Source organism: Trachymyrmex cornetzi, unplaced genomic scaffold (genome assembly GCF_001594075.2).
Source record: "Trachymyrmex cornetzi isolate Tcor2-1 unplaced genomic scaffold, Tcor1.1 scaffold169, whole genome shotgun sequence".
Classification (NCBI taxonomy): Eukaryota; Metazoa; Arthropoda; class Insecta; order Hymenoptera; family Formicidae; genus Trachymyrmex; species Trachymyrmex cornetzi.
The window spans coordinates 30127-51250 of NW_017296298.1; the positions used below are offsets into that span (position 1 = coordinate 30127).

Below are 21124 nucleotides of genomic sequence, written 5' to 3' on the forward strand. Positions count from 1 at the left end.
TAATCGAATCTTACATTTAGAATCTTCTTCATAAAATTCTTTAATATGCTTAAATAAAGCACGATATTCCGTAAATATAAAATATATTGTATAATATAAATCGTATTTTAAAAACATGTTCCGAAGCGCCTTGAATATGTGTGGTACATCGTATATAAAGAAAATATTAGCACCATTTATTGTAAAGAAAAGGTTTTCTTGTGTGATTCCAAATTGATTTGCCAACATTATGTTATTAGAGCCCATATCGCAAACTATAGATACAACTTTCAAATTGATATTTTGTAATTTAATGATGCATTCAATCAACAATTCTTTAAAAATTTTAGAATTAGTCATGGATGCAGAAAATACATATAATAATGGTTGCTTCCAAATACCAAATATACTTCGCGCTAAAAAAACGCACACCTGCCTTGCTAGTTTGAACGATTTGCATTGACCATTATCAACTAAACCAATAACTTCATCTTTGTTGATATTATAATATAAGTGAGATTTAATTGACATCTCGTCAAAGCTAATTGTACAATACGTATATTCTTCTTTCATAACTTTAGTTTTTATCGACATAAAATCAAAGACATTTTGATTTATACCACATTTTATAACTAAATTCCTATTAATAATTCTCCTCAAAGTTTTAATCGATGGCAAAATGAAAATTGAAGATAACGTTTTATATTTTTGGACCTTTGAAATAAAGTCGGAAACAATATTCCTTAAATTCTGTAGAATATCTTTGGCCATGTTTTTTTACTTCAAGTAAAAACTGCTGTTTAAAAAACGTAGCCATTTTACAAGGCAAAAACTTATTGCATACATTTTTAAAATCATCAAAATTCTCTTTTCCTAATCTATTAATTTTTAAGTTTTGTTTCTCCTTACGCATTAATTTTAATTCAAGTTGTCTTATCTTCATTCGCAATTTTTTATATTCAAGCCGGTTACGATGAAAATGCCTTAATGTATATAATGTTTGAACACTTATTTTTTTTAGATAATGGCTGATGTTCAAAAATCTGTTCATTATGAAACATTAATTTTCGTTTTTTTGCAGAAAGTTCGGGTGTATCACAAATTAGAGAATTTTTCACAGGAATCTTACAATTGGCAGATTGATTCAGAGGTTTTGAAATTTGAAAAATCGAAGCGTGTACGTCTCTCTGTGCCAATGCTGCTTCCTGTTTCATTGTAATATCCTCCGATTCATCAAAGATATATGAAGTAGAAGAATTTAACAAATTTGACATTATAAATTCATCTGGTACTTTCTATAAATTGCAAAACTAGAGTATTAATCTTTGATTCTATTCACAATTACATTTATATTTATATTGTGTATGTATAATTATAATCAATGTAAAGACGAGAATGTGTGCGTTTCCAAAATTCTATTACATGATTGTGAAGATACTGATAAACTTGCATTATTCTACAAAATAAAATTATTATGATTAGAAACTGTAATAATTAAAATTATAAAACGTTAAAACATACATTAAATGATAATTTATTTAAAATAATAATAAAAAATAGAAAATGCTATGACATTAAGTGACATTAAGAACGTTATGTTATTTGATTATATATGTTGTTTTTGTTAACCATCTTTGATATGCTATTTATATATATGCTTATATATGCTATTTATATATAGATATGGACAGTTCACGCTTTATGTCTTTGCGTTTGACACATTGGACATAGCACTTTCGATTCAATTACACAAATTGATTTAAAATTGCTGTGAATTAGATTGTCAAATTAATATTTATCTTATAACCAAACAAAATGTTTTTACACTATATTTTATTTTAAATACATTTTATTGTAAATATTTATAGAATGACATACTGACCTGAATGTTCTCATCATTTCTAATATTTGTTATTTTTAAAGTTGGAATCGCATTATGACACAATCTATTTCTTAAATAGTTTGTAAACATAGTATTTTCAAAATGATTGCTACAAACTCTGTAACACTTATACAATAAGTGCGGTTTAGACATAAGGGCCCGTATTCAGAACGCGCTTTTATCGATAAAAGCGCACTTTTATCTCTGAAATTCTATAATATACGTGACGTAAAGTATAGTATGTAGCGTGCTAACATCGTTGTAAGCGCGTTCTGAATACGGGCCAAGATCTTCTCGAAGACATGCGATAGTCCATTGCTTTGCTCTAAAAAACATAATTAAGAGTGCCGTGTAAACGGAGTCAATGTAAAAATATTATCTTATTTCACAAAATTACATTTGATTGTGTTTAATTAAGTTAACCTAGTATAAACCTAGTATAAACTACTTACTTTTTGTAAATTATAAAAATTTACCTTTCGATATCTTTGGGATAACGAAAAAAAGTGCATTGTGAACTTTTACTATTATTACCGCATTGTTTAATATGCATTCAACATAATTCTTCTTTTTTTTGTCCATTTTTTAGAAGTATTTAAGGCGCAGCTCTTAAATTGTTTTCTTTTGCCACGGATATTTACTTACACGGGATCTGTGTAACATCACAGTATGTGGTAACATGTACGTTCCTGTCATCTTGCATATCATTGGATCCGGCCAAAAACAAAAGCTGCGCAGCCATACCTGCGCGAACACGCACTTTTTTACTGAGTGTCCCTACTGGTTATACTGTGGTAGTGCCTCAAAATACTCCTAGTGCTCAGTAGTACTTTTCTATCTGGCCATGTTTATCCGGTCTTTACTATCGCCGGAACCTGGGCCACTTAAATATTAGAAGAAGAAGAAGTACTTTTCTACAAGGGTTAAACATAACGTATTATACATGGTTTTTATACCGTATAATATCGTATGTTATATGTACGTTTTATACGTATTATAGGTATTATACGTAAGAAACTACTCGCAGCTCTAAATTGCCCAACCCTGGTTGCATCTTGATAATTCCATCAGGGTTCAGGTTTTACATTAAGATCTTTCTCTCATTTAAAAGCCTAAAAACTGACTGTTTTTTAAAAGTGAATGAAGCGAATAAAACAAATATATACACAATTAATTAAGATGAAATTTTTTATTTATTTTAATAAGAAGTTTTGCTTTATAGATTTCAGAAATAAAATGATAACACACACACACACACACACACTCCACTCTATCCCTTATTTTTTTTATCCATTGACTTTTCTGCGTAAGAATAACATCGCAGAAAATTCACGGCAATCTTGACAGTCCTATAATTAAAATATTTTAATATTTTTAACCAGTATTCTACATCGGTATATGAAGTTACTAAAGCAATATTTGGATCAAAATAGCGAAATTTAATAAAATGCTAGTAAAACAAAAATCATGTTTTCATTTTCAAAATTTTTTAACACCTTTATACAAAAAAGAAAAAAAAATAATCAAAGGAAACAAATTGTGGTTCGTAAACTGGATAGAAATATCCATAATAATTATGTAAAATTTCGATCAGCAAAGTCGTTTTTTCAGGAGAATTTTCCGCGATTTTGTAAACATGATTTGGGGAAAACGACTTTAAAGTTTTAAATTAATTTTCTAATACGCATACAACAATATAAGTATTATGCATGTGCAGCGTAAAATGGCTATTACGAAGTTTATTTTGGTTCCTTCAACTAATCCTAAGAATCCTAACACAATTATAGATTAGAAACCGGTTTCATGAAATGAGCGCAATGCACTCGGCTGTTATAGCCCTCCGCTACTTATTCGATTTTCGTCCCGTGCAACGTCTCAGAAAATGTCCATTACCTCAAAAACATATTTTCTTTCAAAACCTTTAGAACTTAATTCTATACATACGTAGTTTAAAAAATTATAATTTTAAAACATCGATTTTGTACTTAATAAATGGAAAGATTCCTTAAGCAAATCAAACTAACTTTTTTAAATGTGAGCCAGCGCACCTCACTATTATACTACGTACATCTGATTTTAATCATTTTATTATAACAAATTACTGTTATGTTACTTAAAATAACATGTCGTATAGCAACATAAACTTTTCTTTTAATTAATAATAGTTATTTACTGTTAGATTTACCTTCTTAAGTTGAAGAACATCAATACATACAAAATTATGAAATGCTAAAAAAATTTACTTGCCTCCGTTTGAATCAGATTTTCCTCTTTTTTTATTATAATACTTGTTTAATTTAATAGAATTTAGGAAAAAGTACCTCTATTATATCATAAAAGACTGTGTTCAGATTCCCATTGAGTGCCAGGTATCACTTCAACCTTCTTGTTTACCGAATATTAAACAAGAATCGACATGACACCCAGGAGCATCCAGAACAAATCCGAACACGCCCAAAGATATATTTTGTAATAAACTTTTTCATTGTTTTTTCACCATAAATACATAAACAGAACGTAATATCAACTTGTTTCTTATGCTAATGAGCCCCGGTCTCTCCCATGATGTGTCGTGTATGAGTGCGCATATATTAGGCTTTTGCCTATTAACATTAATTATATAAAATTTTGAACAAATAGATGAGAAATTGCTATTATCCCGCATAACAATATACTACTAGTGTAATAGTAAATTCGACAAGTGGTGTCACTAATAGTGTAATAGTGGAGAAAATTTCATTAAAATTTCAAAAAAATTTCAAAAAATTTCATTAAAATTTTAATGAAATTTTTTATCAAATTTACTTATTGCATTTAGGACACTAGTAGTATATTTTTATGCGGGATAAATGTCATGTTAAACGTACCAATATAATGTATGTATTATATTTGTTATTTTGAAATACCGATATATCACTTATTCGATCTTACCCATACAGCACAGAATTTGCAGCAATATCGCTGCAAAATCTCTGCAATGTTACAGCAGTATTACTGCAACTTTTATGCAACTTTGTGCTGTAGGAGTAGCTCCTCTTTTTGTTTACGTGTTATTACCTGAGCTATTCTAAACTGTATCATCAATCGAAATTACACACACTAAAAACGATCCTACGTAAGGTGGTGATTTTAAAAATATATATTTAAAAATCTGAAATGTTATAAGACAATCGAGTGAATGTAAATTTTTGATAATTCTTCAAGAAGTCTTCGAAATTTTAAGATAATTTCCAAATATACGTCATAAAGTTCTCTGAACAAAACCTGGGATCTCGATTCACCGAGTATCGGCCTATTATTCGGTCGAGAGGCGTTCAAAAGCGAAACATACAGAAGAGGCGTGAGCAACATGGTGCCTTCAAAAGCGAGGAAATTCAGTGAAAGAGTCACTTGTCCAGTGACAGTGCTTTTGAGGTCAGTAGACCGCTTAGGTATAACTTGCGTGCGCGCGCGCGACGGGTCCCGCCGTAAACCTTAAATCGCTATTTATGACCATCCCAGCGTATATCTTTTTGTATAGAGATGCTTGTTCAGTGGCGTAGGCTTTTTCTCTTTGACATAGAGCAAATATCACCGATCTCGTCGCCACCTGAGTGCGCATCGCACGATGACGATGATAAACAACGTCGTCTGTGGGACTGTAAAACTATCCCGATGAGTCTTCCCTTTCAGATGCTAGAAGTGCTGAAAAGCATTTTTAAGGAGGTTTTTTTTCGCACGAGATATAATTGGCAGTCTTCAGACATTGCTGGATTTTCAAAATATTTGAAGCTAACACATGTTGCTCCGAATAATGTACGCGATCTCGAGGTTCTCTCTGTTTCAGTATTACCTAAGTTGGCACCCAGACTACGTCATTGGCTGGGTCCCCGTGACACAGATCAGCGGCGGCAACTATAACGGTATCCACCGGTGTGGCCTACTTAACGAAGTCTCGCTCTCTCGATCCTTCCTCCTTCGTCCTCTCTTCGTTTCATGTCTTTCCCGTGGACTCTCCTTTCGTCCAGGGCCGAATATTCAGCTGGGCCTGAGTACGAAGCACTATTTGGTAGCCATACGAAGATACACGGAACTCGAAAGGCAATTCTGCAATCGCAAATTTTTCTATTTTTGATCGAGAAAAGATTGTTTGTCTCTTTTGTAAAAAATATAAAAAACAGAAGTTGATATACCTTTAGAGAGATTACATTTTGTCATCGTAACAACGAAAACTAATCCCGCTTTTTCGTTCGCAATTATTTAAGCAATACCTCTGATTTTCGGGTCGCTTCTGCAAAATTAAAAGTCTTCGTCCAAACGATCGCAATCGCATTCTGTTCAACTTGGAAATCTAATGAAGAGCCAGGACTTAGGTGAGGTGAGACAGTTAGCCGCCACTGCCGCATGTATAGCATCTTCTCTCCCGTACACGCTGGCGGGCTACACTTTTTCTACCACATGAAGAGCATCGCCACGGGTCGCCTCGTCGCATGGGCGGACGGTCGACCGGGCCGCGGCTGATTACGGGCAGTAATGAAAGCGGCCTGCTTGCACGCGGTAGGCAGGTGTACGCCGCTGTCTGTCATGTAGCCTTCCCTCCGACGTTTCTGTCGCATGTCTTCTGCCGCATTCTCGCGTTCAGGCCATCAATGAGGCCGATAGCCGCTACTGCTGTTGTTGTTCTTCTCTATCTGAGTGAGCACGCGTGAGTGCGGGGCACGCGAGTAGTTTGAACGTTAATTAGTTGTCGCTTGTCACGAATTACACGCGGGTCCAGACACTGGACCAGCGAGTCAAGATCTCCGCGAGTTATGAAAGCAATTGTGCCTTTCGTTCTTCAGGTGAGTGGTGAATGAATGGTGAAGATAGCACAGAGAAGTTTAAAAAAAAGAATTTAAAAAGAATTCAGTTGTTATGTCATTAATTTAGAATTTATTTTTAGAAACAAAAAGAATTTTTTTTCTCAACAATTCTGAAAAGAATTCTTTTTGCATCTGAAAATGAACTCGAAATTGATGACTGAATTCTTTTTGTGCTATCTGGGATCCTTATTTCCCGAACGCGAATGAACAGAATGTCGTATAATTTCTTCATAAGAAATAAATAAATTGGAAGAGAAAACGACACATATTTGATTTAGAAATATATTTAATTTTTGAGAATCGAGAAAATTTGGTTTTGGAAATAAAAGCCTAGTATTTCAAATACATGCTCAGCCCTGTATATCACTGTTCGGAACCGATTTGATTTTCCTTGAAATATTCTATTAATGAAAATCAAACAGATTCACGGAAGAAATATAATTTTACAGAAATATTAATAGAGTGAAGATATTTCAAAAATTTAAATTTTTTTAAAACTAAATAATTAGTTATAAATTGTAAAAAATAAAAGTTCGGTCAAAAATATTTCTGTATGTAATCTTACTATTTCAACAATATTGATTAGAATTTAATAGAAACGTTTAATTTATAACTTTAAGAGATTGTTTTATTCTTTGAAGCTCCTTTAAAAAAAAAAGGATACGTATATAATTTAAAAATATGCTTCTTAAATTTGTGTTTAATATTACATATTTCGAGGAGAATCAAATCGGTTTCGAAAGCTGTGATATGTATGCTCTTTGTTAGTATAAAACAACCTTGTTTTAACACATTTTTTCGTAAAATGCATAGAAAAAAATCTAGAGTGGGGATATAATTAAAATGGTCCTGTGTATATAGAGAATGAATAAAGAAGCACAATTTTTAACTGTAAGGAAAAACAATAGAGACTATTATTACATGTAAATAATTTGTAATACCACAAAAGTTAAATATTGCGCCACACAAAAGAGATGCAAGCAATACATATACATTGCACACTGTATGGAAGCGATATATATATTTAATGACACTTTCAGTTTATTTCTCAAAGGTTACGATTTTGTAAAATAACTTTATCATATTATATAGATATTTTGATTAACAATATGTATACATATATAGGATGTCTTAAGCCTTGTGTCCACGATGCTAGAAATCGGTCCGAGACTTCGGATGAAGAAAGAATTGATCAATCGCAATGATAGTGTGATCAAATTGTTCAAATGTGATTTATTAATTTTTTCCCTGTCCGAGATCTCGGACCGATTTCTAGCATCGTGGACGTCAGGCTTTAGATCTCCCGTGTCATCCGTCAATAGCAGATTCCTGATATCATTTTGAAACGATAAGTTCTAATACGAAAATGTCAAGACTCTATAATAGTTTTTAAATTAATAGTTATCATTAAAATTCTCTAATCACAGAGCTGACATTTCGCGCGCTCAGGTATGACGATATGACAAGTGGTAAAGGTGTGTCATGAGGGACCTCTCAGCGACTTAAAGACTATCATAATATACAACCCATAAAGCACAGAATTTACAGCAATATCGCTGCAAAATCTCTACAATATTGCTGTAACATACAATGTTGCAGCAGTGTTGCTGAAACTTCCCTAATAACATACTTTATCCGGATACATCCTGGAGATGTTCTTAGGATGTTCAAAGGACATACGGACGTCCTTTGGAGGTCTGTGCTGTTAGGGTTTTGTGCAACTTTGTGCTGTATAAGGGGAATGATATTTTTATTAAGTAATAGTTTTTACTTCTATATGAAATCTGTTTGTACATTACGTGATTAATATCAAAACATAACTAAAGGTAAAAAGAAATAAGAAAGAAACTCAATGTAAATTTTAATGATCTCTGAAGATTCGACTACTTCTATATTAGATCATTTATTAATTTTTTCCATCCATAGCTTGTCCAATTACTTTTTCTCGGGAAATTAAGGGATCAATCAGATAATAGAAGACATCCATTACGTAGTTGATTGTTTTTGTCGTAGGTGATTGCATTACAGCTGACGAGATGCCAGTGCGGCGGCGGTGGCGGCGGCGGACCGAGCACGTTCGGATATGACGCCTCCTCGGCTTGCAGCAAACCGTACTCGCGCACGAAACGCTTACATCATGAAGATTTACCATGTGACTTTGGCCAACAGAATTGGTGCACGATCGCTGGTAGCTCTTATCCTTGGTACTTTGTCCATTTGCGCTTCATCTCTTCTGAACAAACTCTCCTCCAGACTTTCGCCCGCCCGACATTCGTACGCTCACGCGCGTGCTTGATTTGTCCGTGGCGAAAGTTTTGACGTTGTCAGTCGTCCAATCAAACAAATCAAAGTGGGTCAAAAGTTTCCTGACCAAAATTTAAAATTCGAGGGCACACAGCGGTTAATCTTAAAATTTTCTTCTCCATTTTCTCCAGTTTTTAAAATATCGAGTATTTGAATATTATATAAATTGATATATCTTGATATCATAGATAAGATTTTGCTTCGATTTAATTGTCTCGATTGTTTTCTTTTGATTGTTGCTTGAAATAAAAGATATTAAGTTTTTACATAGATACTCTTAAAACTTGAGTCTAAAAAAGATTTGCATTGTACGTTTTATTCAACTTATCAGTACAAAGTTATGCTTCCGTTGTTTGTTCGCAGGCACGCGGTACGTCAATTTGTGCAACAGAATCAGGGGTTGATGAGACGCATGTATGGCGATGAGAATTACATGAATGTCCTCCGAGCGGAATTCGAAGAGAACGATATCGAGCTAAAGTATGACGAGTATCATCATCGTCATTTCACCGACGATCTGAGGTAGCTTTCTCGCAGTTCCTTTCGATGATATTCATTTTATTATTTTCCGCCTTTCGCTTTAATTTTCAAAATTTCAAATGTGGTTTTAAAATGTTTTAATTTTTTGTTGCACACATTTTTTTAAAACATATTTTGTTGATTAGTATATGAAAATTTTTGGGATCGTTGATTACATTCTCTTATAAATCGCAACAAATTTGTGAATTAATTGCGTGTTATGATTTTCAGACAATTCGAATATGACGATGATTACGAATTCATTGACGCCGATCGGCCGAAGGCTAATGAAGGCGAGAATGAAGGTCGCGGATTTACCGGTCGTTCTTTCAATGATCCCATCGTCAAGCAAATGACTAAGTTCTCGAAGCTCAGCGAGTACACCAGACCACATTTCAGGCCTACCGAACGGACCACCAGTTCGACCACCCCGAACATGATTACTACCTCTACAACTTTGTCTTCGACGTCAACTAGCGCTACAACCTTCATTACGCATACATCGTCTTCAATAACGCCTTCGTTTACTGCCGCCTCCGTTGCAAGCACGGAAGAGATCAAAACTGAAACTTCAACAGTGTCAACTTCTCCAAAATTTTCAAATATCACTGCCAAGGTTACTGATAGCAATCTTGCAGTGAATAGCACGACGACGACGACAGCATCGCCGAGTATTACAATGGCCCAGATTGTCAAAGAACAAAATTTCAGCATCAATGAGATTCCAGGACAGAACGACAGGACCAATGAAGACCTAGAAGTACCAGAAATAGAAGCGTATTTAGAAAAAATGATAACCGAAGAGAACACAACGCACACCATGCAACCAGTCGAAACGACAACGGGTGTCCCCATGGAATTGCTGGTCAATCAGGAGCTGGTCAAAGAGGAGGAGAAGGAGGAGGAGGACGAGGAACAAGCGCTTAACGATGCAACAATACATGAAGAATTAATAACCGCAGCAAGTTATGAGCAACAGCAACAATTCAGACCACGTCCTGAATATCGGCCACTGGGCGTGGTCGAAACATCGACGAATACTGGGGGACAGCTTTATCAGGATGTTGCAGAGAAAGATCAGAAGGAGCAGCCAGTGCTAAAGTTTATAGGAACGTGAGTACAATAATCGTACATTTCGTAGTTTTTTGTAATAAACTGAATTATTAAATTGAAATGCCAAACTAAAATAAAAAGAAATTTTAAAGATATAAAAATGGATTATATAAAATTAATATAAATTTTTTTTAATGAAGGAGAGAAAAAAAAGTATATATAAAGTACAATATATACCCTACTCAACAAAATTAAAGGATCACTTGTTCCACCCTGCAAAAATAGGTAAATTTCGAGATAGAATAACTTCGTCAAAAATCATCGTATCGAGATTTTTAAAGCTTGAAATCTCTACTTTTCAAACCTGTACTTTAAAAATACCGTATTACTTTCGTATTATATTTCATAAAGTTGCACAAACATAAATGAAGATGCATCATATCTCAAAATTTTTTACGAAATTTGCGAAGTTTCACGGAGCCAAGTAAAAATTGTACACAAATGCAGTTTACATCTTTCGAAAGAGTGAATTTTTACCTTCAATTTCATTTTTTGTGAAGCTTCGTACAATTTTTTTTTTCGAGTTATTCAACGTCGAAACAAAAAGGGTCGTTTTTGCTTCAACGTTGAATAACTCAGTGAATAAAAATCGCACAGAGGTCAACAAAAAAGCAAATTAAAGGTAAAGATTCACTCTTTCGAAAGCTGTAAATCACATTTGTGCACAATTTTTACTTGGCTCCGTGAAACTTTGCAAATTTCGTAAAAAATTTCGAGATTTGATGCATCTTCATTTATGTTTGTGTAACTTTATGAAATATGAGTAATACGGTTTTTTAAAGTACAGGTTTGAAAAGTAGAGATTTCAAGCTTTAAAATGCTTTTCCAAAAATCTCGATACGATGATTTTTGACATAGTTATTCTATGTTGAAGTTTGCCTGCTGCTTCTCAACAAAATTAAAGTTATTTAAAATCAGCGTTAAAAAACCAAATTCAAATTTCATATCCTCGCGAAGAATGGTCGCTAAGCGATATTTGAAAAAGTCATAACAAATTTTAAGTCATTTTAAAGTCATAACAAATTTCTTTAATTGTAAATTAAGTTTAACACTTTCTCTTTAAAATGGTCTTTAACCACACATTATATTACAATTTTTTTTACTGAGTGATTTGAAGTGAATAGTACATTTTCTATCTCCCCGTGGTACACCTCGGATAATGCTAATACCGGCGGCAAAATTTTTAGAAATTTTTAGAGAAAGAACTAGAAAATATACTATTCACTTTGGTGAATATGTACAAAATTTGGTTTTTTTAACGCTGATTTTAAATAACTTTAATTTTGTTGAGAAGCAGCAGGCAAACTTCAAGATAGAATAACTTCGTCAAAAATCATCGTATCGAGATTTTCAGATATTCTATCTCGAAATTTGCCTATTTTTGCAGGGTGGAACAAGTGATCTTTTAATTTTGTTGAGTAGTGTATAATATAAATGGGAAATTTAAGAGAACTTATCGAATCATTTTGTGCAGGAATGCTTGTCCCGTTAAGGAAGAGGTAGTAGCACCGTACTGGGCGAATAATACTCGTGGTGAGCTCTTGGCCCTCGTCAATCTGTATCCTTTCGAGCAATATGTCCATTGGGAGAAATGCACGTAAGTACTGTCATTCCTGAACAAGAAATATCAACGTAAACGATTACAAAATGTAAAAAAAAGGAAAACAAATGTTCATATAATTTAATTTGTATTTTTGATCGATAGGAATCTAAACAAAATTAAAATGTTTGTAAATTGAAAAGTAGACTGCGGATCATAATGTAAAAAATATTCGAGTATGTAAAATCTATTTTATTTGGTGACACTGAAGATGACTTGATGTTAAAAAGTCGAAATGTATATTTTATTATTTTCAATAATAAATGTCAACTTTATTATTTTAATTCCGTTAAATGTATATTAAGCATTATCATCTGGCTTGGCTTCTTAGCCTTGTTATTATAATTTATTTAAAACGTTTGTTAAATAGTCTTACATCGTATAATATTCTTATTCCATTTTTTTAATTTCCGATTTTGGCGCAGATATGAGAACAAACAAATGCACTGCCGAGATGGATGCAGATGCGAGCAGCAGTATCGGCTGCATCGGCTGTTAGCTTATGATCCCAACAACGACTGCCGTGGTGTTTTTAGCGACTGGTTTAAATTTCCAAGCTGTTGTATCTGCCGCTGTTACGGTCTACCATTTGAATTTCGGGTGGCGTCGCGTTCACCACGCAAGTATAAACGACGAATTAAGGTGCATTTACCAAAGCGGAACCGTTACCCGTGATCCAATTGTTTTCTGATTGGCCAGTCGCCAAATAATGCAGTGTGTATGTTGAAGACGACCTGCTAGATAAGATCATTATACGAAATTTTAACGAGTGCAGTACAAATCAGCTTTTTTTAATTAAAAATCTTCCATTTATAATTCAGATTCTAGGTTTATTGTTCACATTTTTTTATACCTTTTTTATACGTTTTCTAATATTTTTTATTTGTTATATTGAATTTATATAAGAAGTTACGTAGCTTATATTTTTATAAGAGAATAGATATACACATTTATCAATATTTATAAAATATATTTATGTATGAAGTATTTATTATAAATGAAAGAACGTCCCTCCGATACTACTTACTTTCCGAGGAAAGTTAAATTTTAACAATAGTTTGTACTGTACATATATATAGATGGCAAATGAAAAATTTCTTTTAGGAAATTTTCATTTACCATAATTTATCGAAATAACTTATACAAAATTTTGTCAACTCAATATGTTATTTTTAATAAGTGAATGAAATGATGAACTAAGATAATTATATTCTCATTTAAAGAAAATACTACTTAATATACAAAATTATATAAACGATATGTAATCGTTTATATAATGATCTATATTTAATTTTGTAATTTATTATGATGGCGATATGAATTTAAATTTATTTTAACTGAAATGTTATCGATTTAAATGATATGAGCTTTCTTCATTATTGTTTATTTAGGATAATACCAAATAAGAAAACGTAAATTAAGAAATAATGAGATTATTAAATATTTCTGACAAATATTACTAATCGATTTTTTTCAAGAGATTTTAAAAGATTATGTGTATGTATATTTAAATTATACATACATATATATATGTTGCGCGTATCAACGAATTCATTACGAATATATTATAACATCATATGTATCTGAACAAAAAAAAAATATATATATATATATATTTCATATAATATTCTACTGCAGAAAGGTAAAGGCTCGTGAATAAAATATACGCCATTTTTGTACTACTAATACTCTTTTTTTTCAATTTTCGAATTCATTCTGGACACGCCCTAATTAAGTTATTAATGACTAACGGAACTCGTCGGGTTTGCTTCTCAAAATAGCATATTTGTTTTCGTTATATCCAACTTTATTTTTCTTGCTTCCTTTACAAGTCTCCAACAATATTATATGTTCTTACAAGGAAGAAGATTCACAAACAGTAATGATCCTTAAAACGTTAATACTTGATCTATTATTTTTTTCTGTTTTATTTTTGGGCATTCGTATAGCGCTGAATATAACTCAACAATAATACCGATTATACTTGTCATACATTCATTACATAGTATTACAAACGTTATAGTTTTCAGTATTCCGTCGTAATATGTATGTACATATTATATATAATACAAATACAGGATGTGTATATGATGTGTTTTCGGATCCAGTCGATACGCAACCTTCTATATTTACGCATATCTTGGAATATACACGTTGTTTTTACGTATATGCATTTATGTCATAACGTTACATATGTAGAAATGTAAGTATATTTATTAATACCAGCTCTAAAACATTTGGTATCAAAACCATTGCAGGAAGAAGAAAATAAAACTCCTCCGAAAAATATCTCGTACTCTGCTCAGTCTGAGCTCCACTTGTTACAATTTAACGGTATCATATTAATTATTATACGCTATCGTGCATAATGAAAGAAAGTGATCAACTTCTTACTTTCGTATATAAATCGATAAGATTTTCAGGAAAATAATTTAAAGCGAGAAAGTGAAACGTGAATGACAAAATAGGATACGATTGGCAATTGGATTTATAGTAAAATGTGTATTGTAAGTTTTAAAAATACTTGTGAAACGATTCTATATAATAAACACTTTGACAAATTTGCTTTTTTTCTTATAAATACGGTGGAAAAAGAGCAAAGGGGAAGACGTGATCCTATAAGTCTAATAACAGAAAGTGTTTCATTTTCAGGGCATAAAAATTGTTCGGGACAAATACGATATCCCGAGTACGTCCAATTCGCTGTTGCATCGGCGAAATAGTTTACTTTTAACCAGATTGTCTACGCTATTTTCATTCCATCGATAGTTAAACGCCATTTTCCGGCTATACACACCAATTCGTATAAAAAATATCTTTATTTCTTGGCACGATTGCAATGTCCGTTCATTAACTATGCTTGTATAGATCGTAATACGTGTCATTGCACTTTGTCGATGAATTCTAAATTGCCTATACCGAGCTGCCTGTTATCCAACATTTTTGCTCTTATTCGCTTATTCGAAGTTAGCAGTGAAGTATGTAACTGCATTACATATTATACAATCAGCCTTCGCGTATAAATTAAAATATCTTTGCCAAGATTTATTTCCAAAGTTTCACGTGCAATAAATAAGACTTTTAGAAATGTAACGTTCGAGCAATAATATATGTATAATATATACAGGATAACCAATGAGAATGAATTGAAACTAAATGGTTTTTATTTTGCAACAAGTCGAAAAGATTACAATTTTATGTCAATTTTAATGGACGACACTTTGAAAACATATATCATTAACTCATGCACACAAGCATATTTTTGCCCTTTTTTGTAATGTTTCAATTGTTAAGTAATTACATATCTTTATCATATATATGGTAATAAAATTGACAAGTTTTCTTTAAAAAATCTACTTGTTGCAAAATAATAATCATTTAGTTTTAACTCATCCTATTGGCCACTCTGTATTTTAATGTACTATTAATTTTGAAAAAAAAAACGTAATAATTGGTTGCACAATAAAAATTGAATTAAACTAAAAAATTTGGTAAATGTCTAGAAAAATATACGTTTTTTATCGATAGAACATAAACAGACGCAGTTGATGTTAGTCTGCTGACAGTGCCGACATGTTCTAATCAAATCTGTTGCTAATCTGTCAACATATATTGTCAAAACTTTTTACTTATGTTAGCAGTATGTCACGATGATCCGTGTGATTTTCTAGACATTCACAACAAAAATTTGATATAAACTAAGAATCTTCAGCTATATTGCACACTTATAGGACGATATTTATAATCCATTCTTATTTTACGATCGTCTTAAGTAATGTCTAATGGGCTTTCTACGATAAGTCATTATCTAAGCTTTAAGTTTTAAACCGTGAGAAATTGATTAATCATAATTGATTATTTTTGTCACATTCGACTACGATAGATCAATTTCTTAACACTTAAGATGGTTCGTATGGCTTAAGATTTAAAAAAGGTGATAGTTTATTGTAGAAAACCCATTAAGATGCTAATACAGCCCTCTAACTGGCTTATAACAGTTTGAGACAATCCCAAATATAAGACTATGAATACCACCCACAGTGAAAATTTTTACGAGAAAATATCAAAATCAATATTAAAAATATAATAAAAATGTTTTAAATATATTAATAATACATTAATAATTTTTATTAGATATTCTGTTTCTTTTTTAAACCGTACTCTAAATGTACTATTTATCGTCAAAAAAAGTAATTTTTTCAAGGTTATAGTCAAACGTTATAGTTGCATATAAATCTTTTTTTTTAAAAATGTCTGATTTTTTAAATTTTAGCACTCATCGTGTGAAAATATGAAATTTTTTATATATCAATTATAACGTTGAATTATACTGTAACTTACGTATAAATTGATCATGTGTAGTATAAAATTTTGTAATCGCGAATAAACCATGCTATCAACTATACTATACGCCTGAGCAATACGTGGTATTGATCATCGAATAACAATTTATAAATGTTAACAGGAACGACGAGCTCGTCATAACTCGACGATATGAGCAGTTTTACAAAAATTTTATTTTACTCGTGATTTCTGACTATTTAATAATAAAGTTGGCAAAATGTAACATCTCGTTACCGAGATCCTTTTCATGGCAGCATTCTTACTTTTATTGTTATCAGCGTGTCTCAAATTACCGATCGACATTGTTAGTCGCCAATAACGCGAGTCTATAATGCGATGATGCTTTACGTAGCACGAGAACCGCCTCTCCCATCTTATATCGGATTAATTGGAGCGGAATATTTTTGCAAAAAAGTACACTCCGGAGTTAATCGACTGTACTTCATTCCTTTCATAACTCGCGATAATATTAAGAGAATAATATATGCATGCGAAGAAAAGTTAGATCTGACTTTCTTCTGTGTATAAAAAGACAATGCGACAGAACGAACGTTTTGAAATCGTCAAAGAAAAATGTTGTAAAAATTCAGATATTTTTCCACGACATTAGACATTTTTTCACAAATCTCTTTGATTCCCGAGTCTCTTGCAAATTTTTTTCTTTAATCTCGCGCTCGTGTTTCTTATTCTTCATATACGCAATCAGAAAGACATTTCTGTTTCATCTCTTATTACTTTCGCCTGCAAAAGTAATGATATATCTATATAATTACAGTGTTTCTGTTTCTTAACTACACGATTATCTCGTGTTATCGGTTCATGATTTATTTCTACGTTCAAAGACAGCTATGTCGACGTGAGAAATGAATGCACCCTGCATATCCGATGAATAATTGAATTAGTGTAATCGTAAAACTCCTCGTATAAACGGACAATAGCTTCATACGGGAATTACGAACATGCTTAATACGTGTCAACCTTCGGATTATGCATTGATTAATATCACACTTCAAACTACAGACAAGTATTTTTTGCTTAGTCTAAGAGAACCCGTTAACCGACAAAACAATACACCGCTTTCGCATCAAGTTAATGACGTATATTTCCTTAAATCTTCTCTTTCTAATACAAAATACTGAGAAATAATACTATTGAACTTCCTTCCTTTTGTTAAAATATGTTTTATGTCAGTGTCAGAATTTCAATAATTATCACAATTTAATAAGAGCATTTATTGAGCAAATGCACATTAAGAAAAAATTAATTACGATAATATATTATTGATGTAAAAATCTTGTAATTTTAATTTCAAGATATAAAAATTAGCGATATTAATAATTATTGATTACAATAATCAAGAAATATCATTAAAAAGATTGAATACTTTTGAAATATTTTTTACGTCTATCAGAATTTTTAATTATCACAATTTAATAAGAGCACTTATTAAACTAAAGGTGAATGCACGTTTAGAAAGGATATTAATTACAATAGCAACTATAGATATAAAAATTCTACAGTTTCAAATTACTTCAAGCATAAAAGTCAACGATATTAATATTAAATATTGATTACGATCCGAAATATCATTAAAAGAATTGAATACATTTTGTGCGGTGTGTCCATTCATCATAAGACATAAGACAAAGATAAGAAAGTTACGTATATCATTTTGCACGGTTTACGGTCATATGTAGATATAAAGTTAATATAAACCGATAGGACGATATAAATACGGCGAGGAGACAGTTGATGCTCTAAAAACGGCGATAGAACTGATTAGTTATCATGTATCAGGCGATTAGTGCATTGAGACAAGTGGCACATGCAAGTTGTCTGTCATAGAAAACAGCAGAAAATGGGGACCAGTCATAATCTGTACGCTGATAAAATTTGTCTAATCGGCTCTCGTCAGAGAACAAAATAAATTTGTTTTATGAAGCAATTTAGAATACGATTCTTGAAATTCTTACTATAACAAATTATTATATGATTATTTTAAAAGACTCGAGATTTTATTAAGATCAAGAGACTTGTTTAACTTGATTATTGCAATTTAAGGAGACTGGAAGGTAATTGTATTTTTCGAAAGTATTGTTGAAAGTATTTTATGGTTTTTTTGTTTAATTCTACAATTTTATATTAAAATTATAAAAAATTTGGTATCCAAAAACCTCTCTGTCCTGTAGCTAATCAACAAGTTTAGAAAGCCTTGTCATCACATGAAATATTAAGCTACACTATGTCGCTTAATGAAAAGCATAAATTGTCTTTGCTGGAAAATGCCCTCTGACAGGTTAAATCTGATGATTTTTATAAGACTGCGTACACAAAAGAAAAATTATGAAATAGTAACAATTTTAATTGTAGCAATCGATCTCTGGCAGAGGATAATGGGAGCTTTAATAGAAGAATCGTAGATCTCCAATGGTACTTTTCGAAAGGTGGCAATCGTGTTTACGACACAGATAATGCACAAAAATATAAAAGAAAACCATGTCAAAAAGAAACAAACAAAACAAACTATTGAAGAGTCTTTTTATAGTCTAATTTCTAAATACTATAAATATAAATAATCAACATGAAAATCATAGTAAAATTTTAAATGCATTTATCTGAAAACCTGATTTTTCAATTTTTCGCAATATCTCAAAAACTAAGCCTTGACTTAAAATTTTAAAGTAACATTGTTTATACATCTGTTTCTCACATGAATCAGAGACAATCCTATAAACTTTCTATTCTATGATATTAATTTTTTTGAAAAAACTCAAAAAGATCAATTTTTTGTTAATGATGTGCACTGTATTGTTCATTTTTGTTCTTTTGTATTAATCGAATGAAAGGAAGTTATCACTGCAAAACGACAAATTAAGAAACAAACTATACTCTCTGCCTATGTTTCATACATTTATATCGATAATTTTGAAGTAAAAAATATTTTTCTATTCGCTATACATATAATACACAAATATCACTTAAAATTTTACTTTAATATACATTTATCTCGTTTAAAAAAATTAAATGAATTAAATTTTTGTTATATTTATAAATATAAGCATGAAATTCAAGCAATTTGATCTTCCAATCTTCTTAGGATGCGTTCCATTTAATCTTTGCAACGTTCACGAGTATAATTTCATCCTTGTTAGCATCAAACATTAAATAAGAATGAAATGATGGACGCGAGCGTTGCGAACATTAAGTGGAACACACCCTTAATGGCATGTTCGCGATCGGATTTGACTTGTCCCCACACACACACAAACTCGCTAATACAATATACTGATTCTTTTACATCTTTACATACATATTCGCGTACATTAATTTAATTGTTGCATCAAAACCATGTGCTTACGATGAAAAATATTGAGAGTGCATTATTATACACTTGTCTGTAACGTACATATCTATAAGTATTGCCCAAAATATGTATTTCATATTGTATATGTATTGCATATATATATGTGTGTGTGTGTGTGTGTTTGCGCGCGCGCGTGTGTAAAAGGATTGTTATAAGTTGATATGTCATTGAAGTAATATACTATATGTATCACAGTGCTGTGATTGAGAGAATAACCGCAACAGCTTTAATTTCCCTTTTTTTCTTTTTCTCCTCGTTTTCCGTCTTTATTCTCGGTTTTCTGAACTATCAAGTTTATTTACTGAAATTTTGTTTTCGCCATACGACAAACATCGTTCGAAACAGTTTGGAAGGAGAGCAATGTCCGAGGATTGAAACCTCCGATTAAAAATAAGTTTCACAATATACATATACATATATTACATATTTTTCTCGTACCCGTAAAAGTATTCTTCTCAGATAACTAGAGAAATCGTTCGTTTTTTATGTTGTTCGTTTTCCTTAAAAGCTTCTGTATAAACTATAATTTGTTTTTTTTTTTCATAGTTTTATCGTGTCGAAAACATCAATCAATGTTTTTGGTCCCTATGTATATAATTAAATACAAGCGCGTATTCTGTAGTGTGCGAAACATTTGAGAAAATATTTAATCGCGCAGAGCAAACTCTCCCCGAATCAAAAAGTATATCTATCCGTTCTCTCTATGTGTTAAACGTGCCTAATACAGGAGTAATAAGTTTAATCACAATCCTTAGGAATTAGCGTTAGTAATCCTTTAGTTTTTGGTCTCACTTCTAACTTACGTCTAGATATATTGTCTCGCTGAAAACAAAATTTCGCGTGAAACCAACAAGTTCGTTTGGCATTTCTCTGTGTATCCCTTTGTTCTCACTCTTTTCTATGTGATACGCGACAGATACTTCTAAACCGTCTTGTTCGCATAGATGATTATTATTCGTATTATCACAAGTACCGAACTGCATTTAATTGCATCGTAAGATGATTCGTAATGAAGAGCTGATTTCTTGTAATATCAAAGATATTTCGAGCAAAGAAGAAAATGTTTCCTCTCTCTCGTCGTACCGTACAGATATCAATATTTATGAATGTATACGAGCAAAAATGATATTGCATTAGCAACATTAGCTAACAGTAATCTATATATATATATATATATA

The 21124-nt window shown here is 31.8% G+C and overlaps 1 protein-coding gene across 1 annotated transcript; it reads left to right on the plus strand.

The window, feature by feature from the left end:
* Positions 1-6389: 6389 nt before the first annotated feature.
* spz4 (Spaetzle domain-containing protein 4) lies at positions 6390-13008 on the plus strand. Its single transcript, XM_018504414.1, has 6 exons — positions 6390-6681; positions 8716-8906; positions 9370-9528; positions 9757-10638; positions 12113-12235; positions 12664-13008. The coding sequence occupies exons 1-6, from the start codon at positions 6652-6654 to the stop codon at positions 12911-12913; spliced, it is 1635 nt and encodes a 544-aa protein (XP_018359916.1). The 5' UTR covers positions 6390-6651; the 3' UTR covers positions 12914-13008.
* The last annotated feature ends 8116 nt before the right edge of the window (positions 13009-21124 follow it).